Source organism: Dermacentor variabilis, chromosome 10, assembly GCF_050947875.1.
Source record: "Dermacentor variabilis isolate Ectoservices chromosome 10, ASM5094787v1, whole genome shotgun sequence".
In the NCBI taxonomy this organism is placed as follows: domain Eukaryota; kingdom Metazoa; phylum Arthropoda; class Arachnida; order Ixodida; family Ixodidae; genus Dermacentor; species Dermacentor variabilis.
In genome coordinates, this window is record NC_134577.1 from 131,120,772 (window position 1) to 131,134,895 (window position 14,124).

At 46.6% G+C, this 14,124-nt stretch overlaps 1 protein-coding gene across 4 annotated transcripts in view; it reads right to left on the reverse strand.

Annotated features, from left to right (window-relative positions):
• Window positions 1-14,124, reverse strand: part of HDAC3 (histone deacetylase 3) — a 204,751-nt gene that overhangs the window by 37,098 nt on the left and 153,529 nt on the right. For all 4 annotated transcript variants that reach the window (XM_075673403.1, XM_075673404.1, XM_075673402.1 and 1 more), the window contains one exon: window positions 5,807-6,142. In XM_075673403.1, the coding sequence (XP_075529518.1) occupies window positions 5,807-6,142 (336 nt within the window). The remainder of the gene's footprint in view (window positions 1-5,806; window positions 6,143-14,124) is intronic.

The window sequence follows — 14,124 nt, forward strand, 5'->3', positions numbered from 1 at the left end:
TTAGAGCTATCGGACGATAACTTGTTGCCAAGGAAGGGTCTTTTCCCTGCTTTAGAACAGGAACCACAATCGCTTCTTTCCATGTGGATGGGAGGTATCCCGAATCCCAAATAGTGTTGAATAGTGTAAGAAGTGTAACTTGTGCGTCAGTATGTAGGTTTCTGATCGTGTAATACATGACTCTGTCAGGTCCCGGTGCAGTGTTTTTGCATGTGCTCAAGGCAGCTCTCAACTCGGCAATACCGAAAGGCCGGTTATACGGTTCATTCTGCCTGGATTTTCGTATGATTGGCTTACACTCTACTATTTCTTTATGTTTAAGAAAGGATTGGGAATAGTGCGTTGAGCTCGACACTCGCTCAAAGTGCTCCCCAAGTGAGTCTGCCTGGTCTTTCAACGTATCGCCCTGTGTGTTTACCAGAGGGAGTGAATATGTTTGTCGCCCTCTTACCTATTAACCTCGTTCCAGACTTTGGCCTCATTTGTATAGGAGTTTATACTCTATAAAAACTTTTCCCAACTATCTCTTCTAGCCTATCGGCGGGTTCTCCTGCCTTGGGACTTTACTTTCTTAAAGTTAATAAGATTCTCCGCAGTGGGAGAGGTGCGTAGCAAGCCCCACGCTTTGTTCTGTTTTTTACGAGTGATCCTACAAGAGTCGTTCCACCACGGGACACGCTGTTTGCATGCCAGGCCATTTACTTCTGATATGCATTTTGATGCGGCATCTATTATAAAGGCTGTAAAATACTCAACAGCAGCATCAATTCCTAACGAGGACATGTCATCCCATGATATACTAGTTAGGGTTCGGAATTTCTCCCAGTCAGCTGTGTCAATCTTCCACCTAGGAATGTGTGGTGGATATTCATTTTCTTTAGGTGATCTTAGCAGTATAGGGAAGTGGTCGCTGCCGTAAGGGTTGTCGGTAACTTCCCATCCAAGTTCAGACAGTAGTGACGGGGAAACTAGGCTAAGATCAATTGAAGAAAACTTTTTGTTTGCAAGACAGTAATATGTGGGTGCCTTCTTATTAAGCAGACATGCACCGGAAGAAAAAAGGAACTGTTCAACGAGACGACCTCGCGCATCGATACGAGAGTCTCCCCACAGGCTGCTGTGTGCATTGAAATCACCCAGAACAACATAAGGTTCCGGCAATTGATCTATAAAGGATTGAAATTCATGTTTGCTTAGTTTGTAATGTGGGGGTATATATAGCGAGCAAATAGTGATAAGTTTGTTTAGCAGAACTCGAACCGCCACTGCTTCAAGGGGCGTTTGTAGCTGTAAACGCTGACAGGAAATACTTTTATGAATAAAAATGGCAACACCGCCTGATGATACGACAGCATCATCGCGATCTTTGTGAAACTTGACGTACGGTCGGAGAAAGTTTGTGTGTTGTGATTTTAAGTGTGTTTCCTGTAGACACAGCACTTTCGGATTGTGTTTTTGGATTCCTACACATCATCAAGGTTTCTGAGAAGTCCTCTGACATTCCATTGAATTATTTGTGTATCCATATTGGATGTCAATAGGTGCTGTGTGTACGGAAACGGAAGTTATGCCTTAGATTACAGAGCCCTTTCGGGGCCCTGTAATTGGGGTTTTGCCCTTTCTGGAGCGTTCGAGGGAGCCTTGCCGCTCCTTAGGCGCTTGGCGTGCCGTGGGAATAGGTGTAGTGTCCATTGCCTCTTGTGAGGCGCCAGACACGTGCTCTTGCGAGCGGGAAGTTACCAGCGAGGGTCCCGTCTTGGAGGGCAAGACCCCTGCGCCCACCAGCCCAGAGGTCGATGGGGCTCCCTGAGGGATTTGGCTGCGCCGGCTGTTGCCAGCGCTGGAAGGGGCCGGAGAAGTTGGGGCAGCCTTGGCTGCGCCCACCTTCAGGGTCGGTGGCCCATCTGCTGGGTTGACGGAGCAGTGCTAGCTGCAACCGCCGTGGGGGCAGATGGCGTAACTGCCGACTCACGGCTTGTGGGTCGGACAGCCGCTGGAGGCCGTTGTGAAGCTGCTCCCTGAAGCGCCACTTCGGCAAAGCTGGCCTTAGGAAGGTATGCAACCCGCCTGCGTGCCTCTTTGAATGATGTTTTCTTTTACTTTGATTGTGACTATTTCTCTTTCTTTCTTCCAAGACGGGCATGACCGCAAGTATGCAGCATGCTCGCCATCACAGTTCACGCAGTGTGGAGCGTTTTCGCATGTTTCAGAAGCATGGTCATGGGAACTACATTTTGCAAATGTCTGCCGGCCTCGGCAATTCTGGGAACTGTGGCCGAAACACTGGCATTTGAAGCAGCGGAGAGGATTTGCAACATACGGCCTGACCCGTAGCATTACATAGCCAGCCTCGTGTGTCTCAGGCAGAATGCTTGAGGAGAAAGGCAGTACAAGATGCTTGGTTTTTATCTCCTTCCCGTCGCGCCTTAGCATGATTCTTTTAACATTGATCACATTTTGCTCACTCAGCCTTCCAACAGTTTGGCTTCTGTGAGCTCCATCAAATCCTTGTCAAAAACAACACCACGGCTGGTGTTCATAGTTCGGTGTGGGGTTACTGTTACTGGGATTTCCCCAAACGACTCAACTTTAGGAAGGTTTTCAAACTGTTTTGGATCGCGGGGTTCCAAAAGGGGATCGCCGCTAGCCAGTTTCGATGCTTTATAGCCTGTACCAAGAGTTTCAGTGAGATACTTAGACATGAGGAAAGGAGAAATCATTCTCATGGTCTTTTCAGGTTTGTTTGAATGAATTACATGGAATCGGGGGAAGTTTGGCAGTTTGTTTCCAAGAAATTGGAAAATATCTTCGGTGCGCCCTCGTTTCTGAGGGCGATCAGGTAGTCAGGGAAAAGAAGTGGCCATTAGAAGTATGGTGTTTTCGGCAGGGATGGCCGCCGCCCACCATGGAGCCCAAACAGGGGACGACACAGGACGGAAATATTCAGTTCTGCGCAAGCCAGCGGTACAACCCCGCTATAACTGAATACATATACCCAAGACTGGATATAGTGCACAAGGTTAACTCTCGCTGCCTATGAAGCCGGAAGTAATACAAAAATAAAGAGAGGACAGGAAAGATTAAAAGTGAGAGAAAGACGAAGGTTTGAGGGAGAAAGAGAAAGGAAAAGGCAACTACCAATTTCCCCAGGGTGGGTCAGTCCGGGGGTGCCATCTATGTGAAACAGAGGCCGAAGAGGTGTGTTGCCTCTGCCGGGGGGCTTAAAGGTCCAAACACCCGGCATCGGCTCAACCCCCAGGATCTCCCTTGCCCCCGACACGGCTAAGCTGCGCATAGTTAAAATGCCCGATGGGGCAAACAGGGCAGTAGTGTCAGTGGCGAAAGTAGAGCAGGCATTCGCAATCCCAGAGGAGTGCGGAGGGATCATGGTGTCTTCTGTAACGGCCACTTTTTCACTAAAATCGTCAAGGTCATGTAAACGGGCATCGGGAAGCGGCGAAAATTCAACTTCACCGCGAGAACAATCAATGATGACCTGATGATCGGAAAGGAAGTCCCACCCCAAGATGACGTTGTATGAACAGGATGAGAGGACGATGAACTCGACTGTATACATGTATCCTTGAATGACGATGCGGGCGGTACATGCAGCAACAGAGGTAATGCACGGGGAACTTGCTGTCCGGAGTGACAGCACAGATAAGGGCGTCATTACTTTTCGAAGCTTGCGGCAAAGTTCTTCCGTAACTACTGAAACGGCGGCACTTGTGTTGACTAATGCCAGTGTGACAACTTCTTGTACAGGTACTGCAATTATTCGTCCGAAGAGAGTGAGGCTTTGTGTGGTTTGACTGGAACGCAGTTCTCGCCTCTTGAACTGCGGTAGCTAGTTTTCCTGCTCCGATGGGGCCAGACTCTGCCACATGGGGGAAAGTGAGCGATGACGAGGGGATGGCGAGCAACGATCATGGGCAGAAGGGATGATGTTGCTCGTAGACAGCAAGTGCGAGTCATTTGGTGGCAAGAAGGACGAAGCTGGCAAAACGTAGGAGTGGACAGGTTGGTCATTACCTTGAAGCCATAAGCGACAGCGACAGTGCCGTGCCACGTGATGAGGGATTCCACAGAAGAAGCACATGGGGCGATTGTCAAGTGTACGCCAGGTTCCCATGTTAGCTGGTGATCTGGTGGTGTACACTGGAGGGATTGTACGTGGCGGTGCAGCAAACGGTGGTTAAAAAGTCGGTGGAGGTGGTCGTGCTGCAACCTCGGCGTAGCTTAGAGGTACAGGCAATGGTGGCGCTGCACGAGGGGTCTGAATAGCTTCGGACACTTGTTCCTGGAGCATCTGAAGCAATGAAGGAGCCAAGCACGGTGTAGGCCCTGGGACGGTGGTGAGTAGGGATAGCTGGCGGGCGACTTCAGAGTGTATAAATTACTTCATTTCGCCAAACAGATGGTCTTTGTTAGTCACAGCAGCTAAACTTGCAATGGAAGTATCGGGGATCGAAGAACATCGAGTGAGTAGACGATGCCTCCCGAATTGGTCGTAGCTTTGATAAAGTTCAGCGACTTTGACCACGGTCCGTGGGCTTATCGAGAGGAGCGTTTGGAATGTGTCGTCTTCGATGCCCTTCATTACGTGACAGATTTTGTCAGACTCAGTCATCGATGGATCGATGTGCCTGCAAAGGTTCACAACGTCTTCTATGTACTTGAAGTTTTCACTGGGTTGCTGGGAATGGCTGTGCAAGCGCTCTTTGGCACGTTGCTTCCGCACCCTAGGGCGACCGAAGACTTGCGTAATGCACGCCTTGAAATCTGGCCAGGTGCTGAGGTCAGATTCGTGGTTGTGGTACCACACGCTAGCGACACCCATGAGATAGAAGTTCACATAACTGAGCTTTGCAGCATCGTCCCATTTATTGTGGGCACTCACCCGCACATATATCGAGAGCCAATCTTCCACATCGTATTCGTCGGAACCGCTGAAGATGGGAGGATCGCGTTGATGCACTGAGCCAGGACAAATCAATGTTGGCGATGCCGGAGGTGTTGTTTGGCTGGCGTCGTCAGGCATGATGGCCGGCAGTGTCCGATTACGCAGTTCCAAGGTGGTTGGGGAAATACTACCCGGCACAGCTCCACCAAATATGTAACGCAGTTTATTGAGTACTCAGAAACGCGACCATCTCAGTCGAGCGTCAGCCCCTCTTCTTCGGCGGGTTGATGGTGATAGTGCGTCCATAGGGTGCGCCAGCCTTCTTCGCTACACACTGCAGACCCTCCAGATGAAGCGAGGCTGGCTCAGGCAGCACCCAGCTGCGTCGCCACACTCGGCCCATCAATACCGGTGCCCAGGTGGAGTACTCGACCGCGGAGGCTGCAAGGCCATTACTCACCTGGATAACAGGTGCCGTCAACCCTGCTGGAACAGCGACATAGTCTCGACAAGGTGTGAACCTGTTACATCCTGTTACAACCTGTTACAACCTGTTACAGCCTGGCGGGCTCCGCGGCCCGCCAGGCTAGGTGGCCTGCCAGGCCATACATGGGTAAGTATGTATAATTGACAAATCCGAAAAATTGAGTCAAAGAACTACTCAGCGCCTGTATTTGTGTGTGGTTTTGCCCTAAACCGAATGAAAAATTTAAAGTTATTTGTGCCACTACAGTAGTCGTAAATGAGCACTGTTAGGTTCAGCATTCAGCATTTACGATAAACATTAGCATTAGCAACATAAGCATTTATGATTTTTAGCATTCAGCATTTTACGATAAAATCGTAAATATTGACAGATATGCATGCCTAAGAAACCATCACACTACCAAAGTGATGACTCACCTGCCGAGTGACCACTTCAGGGTGCAAGGTGAAGTCAGGGGCAAAGTACTCAAAGTATTCATTGTAGGGGATCTCTGCGCTGACCGGCTCATCCAGCAGCAGGGATGTCTCATAAGTCCACGCGCGTGCGACATTGCGCACCGTATAGCCACCACCCCCGAGCACCAGCAGGGGCAGGCCCAGCTCCCGGATGAATTTGACACACTCGCCATGGCCGCGAATGCTCAGGTTGAAGCAGCCCAGCCGGTCACCTGCCAGCGAGTCGGCTCCACACTGCAGCACGATGCAGCTGGGCTGGAAGAACTCCATCACTCCCTGAATCACGGGCTTGAACACCTGCGCCAAGGCCATCCTCGAAGGTTGAGGGCTTTGAACTAGCAAGTTGATGTCCTTCAAATTTTTCATTAAATATTCATAGAACAGAGGCTGAAATTTCAATTGCTGTTTTGATGCCAAAGGTGTATTGACTTTTCTAAAGTAGTACATCGGACCATACAATGAGAGAAGCCAAATCAACACACTATCAGACAAGTTGACAAAGCACGCAGTGAGGTCCAATGAGACGAAGCGTTGTGGTGGTTAATTCGTGCCGCCATGTCACAGAAAAGAATATCAACCTTTTTTTTTTCACCTGCGCCAAAGCATCCATGTCAAGACACTAAAGCCAGCAAAGGTAAATGCGTTATTATTTATTTTTCTACTTGAACTTTATTTGCGAGTACACAGTAAGCCTCTTTTTTTTTTTTTTTTTTTTGTTCTCCCTACCCACGGGCTGCCGAACCAGCCAGAGCACTTGTGTTTTTCTCGGGCTGCATCGACCCCCGCCCGGCGCACTTCGATGCGCGTTCGTTTTTCTCTGACCGAGTGGATTTTCGCCTGGCAGAGTTTTGGACGCTTATTGGCTAGCAGACGCGAAAAAGAAACAATGCATGGTCGCTCGCCGCCATCACTACGGGGACTCGACGGATTGCAACACGTTCACTTGAGCGCAACCTCTCCGGAAAATTTTGTCTCATCGATGTAGGATACCGAACAGTATGCATATGGTTCTCCGTGGACCATGCGTCTCACATTTTCTTCGATATTCTATCGGTAGCCACACTAGGTGCTCAAAGTAGGCATTAGATTGCAGCCAACATGGTTACCTTTGCATTATTTCATTTCAGCACCCCCCGCCCCACAAAAGAAAAAAAAAAAAAAAAAAACTTGCAGTGCAGCAAATTGTCGCATGGTGAAAGTTTGATTTTAGTACTTCTTTTGCGGAAAGTAATGGGCCACGGGACGCTTCAGTTGCCAGATACTTTTATGATATTATTGTGACAGCAGTTATATGGACACTCCAGGCACATTCCTGCCATCGCTCTCATTTATTTATTTATTTATTTATTTGAAAAAATTGCCAGCTGCTTTTTGGCAGCCAAAGCAGGAGTAGTACATAGAAAATAAAAAGGGATACTGTACAAGCAAAGAAAATGACGTAGTAGTTCTGCCGAAACCCGCAAGGTGGAGAGAAGTAATGAATAAAGGGAAAATCAGACATCCACCCGTTCGTAGCAATTGCTACAAAGGAAACCCATACGGCTTCCTCGAAAGAAAAGCGTCAACTATGTTTCTTTAACTATGACTCTTTTCTTTCGAGGAACCCGTATAGGTTTCCTTTGTAGCAATTGCTACAAACGGGTGGATGTCTGATTTTCCCTTTATTCATTACTTCTCTACACCTTGCAGGTTTCCGCAGAACTACTACGTCAAACTCTTGCCTTTGCTTCGTGTTGTCGACAAATTAGACTTCGCCCTGCCATCTGCTAGCCGCCTGGTTAGGTCAGATGGTAGAGCGGCTGCCCCGGAAAAGCGGCGGTCCGGGGTTCGAGTCCTAGACCAGGACGAATTTTTCTTCAACCTTGACGCTTTTCTTTCGAGGAACCTGTATGGGTTTCCTTTGTAGCAACTGCTAGGAACGGGTGGATGTCTGATTTTCCCTTTATTCATTAAGCAAAGAAAATGTCGAAATAAAATTCAAACACAGCAAGCTCACACACAGTGCAAAACAGATCATACTTACAAGCTACTGTGCAGAACAATATCTCTGAAACGAAAGACACGAGTTGAATAAAAATTCGGTACGAAAGGAATTGCGTGCTTCACTCACAACGGTGAAATAGCCGATAAGAAAGAGTCGACAGTACGCTTGTTCGTCACCTCTTGTGGAAGCCTGTTCCATTGTCTTATCATTCTAGGAAAAAATGAAAATTGATAAGCGATAGTTCTAGCCTGGGGTACAATAAGGGTAAGTTCATGCTTTCCGCGGGTACTTCTACACAAGTTAAACTGTAAGTATTTGTCAAAATTCATTTTAGTTTGGCCGTTGACTATCGTGTAAAGCATTTTCAGACGGTGTAGCTTACGGCATTCCTCCAGTGTTGGAAGACCAGACCTTGAACGGAGATCAGATAGTGACACTTGTCTTCCGTAGGCATTAAAAATAAACCTGAGTGCTCTTTTTTGTACTTTTTCCAGCCTATCTGTATCAGTCTTAGTGTGCGGGTCCCAAACGACATTACCATATTCAAGTAGAGGACGCACCAGTGAAGTCTAACCAACTAGTTTTGTCTTGCTTATACAGTGCTTCAGACATTGCCGAAGTAACCATAGTCTTTTTGAGGCTGACGAAACGATGTTTTTAATGTGCGCACTCCATCTGAAATCGTGAGATATTTCAATCCCCAGATATTTATATGTATTTACAAGAGTAACGCCAACGTCGTTAATTTTGTATGCAAGCGATAGTGGACTCTTCTTTTTTGTTACGGTCATTTGGTAGCACTTAGGGATACTTAGGCTCATTTTCCAGGTCTGGCACCAGTTAGAAATTGATGTTAGAGAATTGCTTAAGAGTAATTGATCATCTTTAGTTTGAATGGCATGATAAACAACGCAGTCATCCACGAAAAATCGGCATTGTACAGCAGTACAATTTTAGAGCATTTAAACAAACAGCTCAAGGTAACCAGATTCGTGTCGGACGAGGAGGTGAAAAAGTCAGCTACAGACTTTTCGAAGCAGCAACCCAAGGAGTTCTATTAGACGGGAATCACGCGACTCATTAGTCAGTGGGACAAATGACTAAATAGTCATGGAAACCACTTTTAAATAAAGTGCCCCGTTTGTCATATATTCGCATTAGCTCACTTTCATTTGATTTGCCCTCGTATATATTGCAGAACTCCTGCTTTTTATATGTGCTCTATGTTGAGACTATAATTTCGGAGCAATTACAATACACGACTGGTGACAGCTGCTCCTGCGCAATACATTCTAACAAAGCACAGCGTCACTGAGATTTTTCCGTGGTCGTTGCATATGTACCAAAATGTAAACAAGGTTCTTGAATGACAGAGAGAGAGCTGCAAATGAGAGAAAGGCAGGGAGGCTAACAAAGTTTTATTCAAATACTTGTCCTCAACTTGTTTATTTCATGGCCCTCACATTTTTTATACCAGCGGCATGCACTGCTCTACTGGTTTCAAACTGATATAGTTCTAAAGTTTGTGTGATATTTGCTTTACTTGTTAAATATACAGAAAACATGGAAGTATTGATATAGGTTATTTTGGGCTACAATTTTTGAGACATACGAGTCTATTCTTTTACGCAAAAATACATATTTTACTAGCCTTGACACGGCGTAGCGTTCAAGAATTCGTTTGCAGCATTTTTGGCAATGGCAACACAGTTATTATTAATGTTTATTGTATTTGATCCGTCGACAATTTCTATGAGGAGGAGACCGAGCTGCAAAGTGCACCCCCACCCCCCATCCCCGAACAAAATTTCTGGCTACGCCACTGGTCTCAGAGTGTCTTGCGCTCAGTGTATATACGGTCATAGCTGTCGAGATGTGGACGCGGGCACACGGCGCCGGTGTCTCACCGGCTTAAATCATGTGTGCAGCGTCTTGGGCTAGTGGTTTCAGAGCACACTCTTGTGCTTGGTATATGCACACATAGCTCTCAAGATCTGAACGCAGGCATGTGCTGCCGGTGTCACACCGGCTTAAACCATGAACCATGAACCATGGCTTGGGCTAGTGGTCCCAGAGCACACTCTCATGCTCGGTGTATATGCTCATAGCTCTCGAGATCTGAACAGGGGTATGCGATGCCAGCATCTCACTGCTCAAACCATGAGTGCAGCGGCTTTGACTAATGGTTTTAGAGCGCACTCTTGCGTTCAGTGTATACGCTCATAGCTCTTGAAATCTGAACGCGGACATGTGCTGCCGGCGCCTCACCGGCTTAAACCATGAGTGTTGAGGCTGGGGGTAGTGGTTTCAGAGCACATTCTCGTGCTCAGTGTGTATGCTCATAGCTCTCGAGATCTGAACAGGGGCATGCGATGCCAGCATCTCACTGCTCAAACCATGAGTGCAGCGGCTTTGACTAATGGTTTTAGAGCGCACTATCACGTTCAGTGTATACGCTCATAGCTCTCGAAATCTGAACGTGGGCAGGCGCTGCCGGTGTCTCACCGACTTAAAATCATCCGTGCTGCAGCTTGGCCTAGTGGTTTCAGAGCCTGCTCTCATGCTGGCATGCGCTGCTGGCGTCTCACTGGCTTAAACGATGTGTGCAGCAGCTTAGGCTAGTGGTGTCAGAGCGACTTCTTCTTTAGAGCGACACAACCTTCTTCTTTAAATGCCCAGCCACGATGGGCGTGACACACGGTCACGGTCGTTGAGTGCAGATAGCTCTACACCCGGCCACTGGGGATCGAGCATTGCAAAAATCACAAGTCCATCCTGTTTCCAAAATATGAAAGCAGAATACAGCCTTCCTCCATCATTCTGACATGACGTAAGATGACTAAACAATGGCAGCTGAATTTCACGTGATCAAACTCGATGGCACAGGTGACGATAGGGAATGTTTTCCACACAAGTACTCTCGCACCCACCACCCCAAACGCTTCCTCAGGCCTACGGCAGGGGACGCTCACTTTTTTGCAAAGTGTCCATTATTTAAAGGAAGCTAGCATAAGATTACAACCACAGGAGATAAACCAAATGGACTGCATGTTGAAAACAAGCACATAACATTAAACACAAAACACTACATACATTTACAAGTTTTAAACACATTATCTCAAAGAATAAATTTCCTTTTTCTGAGACCCCCTTTAAACCTCGATTAACAAAGTCGGTAAAGTTGCTTGATATTATTCCTGCCGCTCCCTTTGTTTCCGTCAACAAAGGTGCCTGCGATCTTGTATTCACAGTCAATAAAACAGAAAAGAATGTCACAGGAAGTTTGGGAAAATCAAAAACAATTTATCTTATGAAACTTTTTGATACAAAGGGGTCCTTTATGCATGCATAATTTAGTTACAAATGAGAAACTCAGTGGGAAGAAAAGCAAAATGATGAAGACAATGTATATTCATCCGTAAACGAAATGAGGTGCATAATAGAAGTTGGGTAACCTGCAATTGGAATCAGCGGCAGCTCAATTTTATGGTAGGCCAGAGATGTCTACAGAAATCTGTTTATTTGGATATCACCAAACAAAGCATGCAACAGAATTGCAATGCAGGAAATCGGCTGTAATTGCAGGAGCAACCTTGAGTAATGCTGAATGTTTCTATCTCCATTGAATCAAATGCTGAATGTTTGTTTTTTGTGCCTGAATCAATCATGAAACAGAACATCTTAAACTGTATCATTTATTAGCACTGCATGCATCTCAGAAAGCAGTACGAAAACCTGTGCTCATTAACTGCCTAACTGATATGCGATGCACATTTGAAAGCATCAGTCTAATAATTACCACTAAAATACTGTTTTGCCACGAGGAAGCTAGTTATCATCATCACCATCATCATCAGCCTGGTTACGCCCAATGTAGGGCAAAGGCCTCTCCCATACCTCTCCAACTACCCCGGTAATGTAGTAATTGTGGCCATGTCACCCTTGCAAACTTCTTAATCTCATCCGCCCACCTAACTTGCTGCCGCCCCCTGCTATGCTTCCCTTCCCTTGGAATCCAGTCCGTAACTCTTAATGACCATTGGTTATATTCCCTCCTCATTACATGTCCTGCCCATGCCCATTTCTTTTTCTTGATTTCAACTAAGATGTCGTTTGCCCGCGTTTGTTGCCTCACCCAATCTGCTCTTTTCTTATCCCTTAACGTTACACCCATCATTCTTCTTTCCATAGCTCGTTGCGTCGTCCTCAATTTCAGCAGAACCCTTTTCGTAAGCCTCCAGGTTTCTGCCTCGTACATGAGTACTGGTAAGACACAGCTGTTATACACTTTTTTCTTGGGGGATAATGACAACCTGTTGTTCTTGATCGGAGAATGCCTGCCAAACGCACCCCAGCCCATTCTTATTCTTCTGATTATTTCGGTCTCCTGATCCGGATCCGCGGTCATTACCTGCCCTAAGTAGATGTATTCCCTTACCACTTCCAGTGCCTCGCTACCTATCGTAAACTGCTGTTCTCTTCTGAGACTGTTAAACATTATTGTAGTCTTGTGCAGATTAATTTTTAGACCTACCCTTCTGCTTTGCCTCTCAAGGTCAGTGAGCATGCATTGCAATTGCTCCCCTGAGTTACTAAGCAACGCAATATCATCAGCAAATCGCAAGTTACTAAGGTACTCTCCATTAACTCTTATCCCTAATTCTTCCCTATCCAGGCCTCTGAATACCTCCTGTAAACAGGCTGTGAATAGTATTGGAGAGATTGTATCTCCCTGCCTGATGCCTTTCTTTATTGGGCAAGTTATAGTTATTAAGCTAGTTATAGTCGGGTACAACTTTAGAAGATGGGAGAGACCCTGCTCAGATGACCGAAGCACGACAGCCAATTTGCCTCCGCGACTAAAGAAATACTCCTGCTCAAAAAATCGAGATTAGAATGCTACAGCGACAGCTACAGTGACTGCACCAGATGGCGAGAGAAAAATAATCCAGTGCCTTCTACAACGCTGCACATTGTCCGCTTTTTAGCTTTGTTGCAAGGGACAAAAACAGAAAGAGCAGCTTTGGATGGCTCTTGCGCTGGTTTACATGTACACGGAACATTTACTACTAAATTTTCATGCTTAAAATGATTCGGTTGTTATTTAACAAGTACTTAAAAAAAACACACACATTTATGCAAAGCATTACAAATCCGGGGTGAGAAGACGATCGAAACAGGAAAGGTACAAAAATGCTTCATTCATCATTTTAAATAAATTCTCTTGGATTTAAATAGCATAAGATTTGCATATTCTTGGTTTTGTGTTTTCAGAAATTTATTTTGAAGAAAATGATAGGCCTTTTTATCCCCCCCCGTGTAATCATCGCACCCGAAGTTGCCGCAGCGATATTTCGTGCGGCAAGTTTAGCTAATAATGATAGCCATCTGTCGAATGCTACGCGAACGACTCTTCAAGAAAAGCCAAGCGTGAATACTTTGTTTAGCGCAAAACAACAGACACAAGAAAGACGACCCCCCCTCCCCCCCCAGGACAAGGCGCTACTCTCAACTGACATCATTTTATTGCGTCACTCCTTTGAGCACCATGCGGTGGAGCCACCAACATCCGATCCCAAGAGCGCAGTCATGCGACAGAATCCAAAAAAACAAATTCAGCACTGTACAAGGTTAAGGAAGGCACACTAATGCACTGTGACCCCAATGAATGAATGAAAGATGCTTCTGATAACTCTCGGGCGGTGGTGTCACGGCTCTTTTTCAAAATCGCGGTATCACGAAACAAGGGTTTACACTTGCATATTTTACAATGCTGTGCCAAATGGGAACCTGTGCCTGTTGGTATGGATCGCTCATGTTCTCTAAGGCGCTCGCTAACACAGCGGCCTGACTGCCCTACATACACTTTGCCACATGACAAGGGAATCTTATACAGTCAACGACTGAATTTTCGGACATGCCTGATATTTCGGACGTCTTCGCGGCACCGCCACGAGCCCCATAGAATCAATGTATAAGGACATCTGAAGTTTCGGATGCTCGAACCCCCTGCCGTCCAATTTTCCGGACTTTTTGACGCGACGGAAGGTCCTTTGGCTCCTCGCACAGCGCCCTTACGAAGGAAATCGACTTGCAGCCGAAGCATATCACCGCTTTGAACCACAACTAGCCAAATCTAGCCGTCACACACCGATTTGGTCTGGCCACGCTGCCTATGTTTATCGCCGCACTTCCACCTCCGGCGGAGTTTCCAGAGCGGCGCCATTTCGTTTGTTTACGCCGGCCACGTTTTGGCTAGCATAGTGTGTGGTTGTGCTCATGGTTGTGCTGTTCA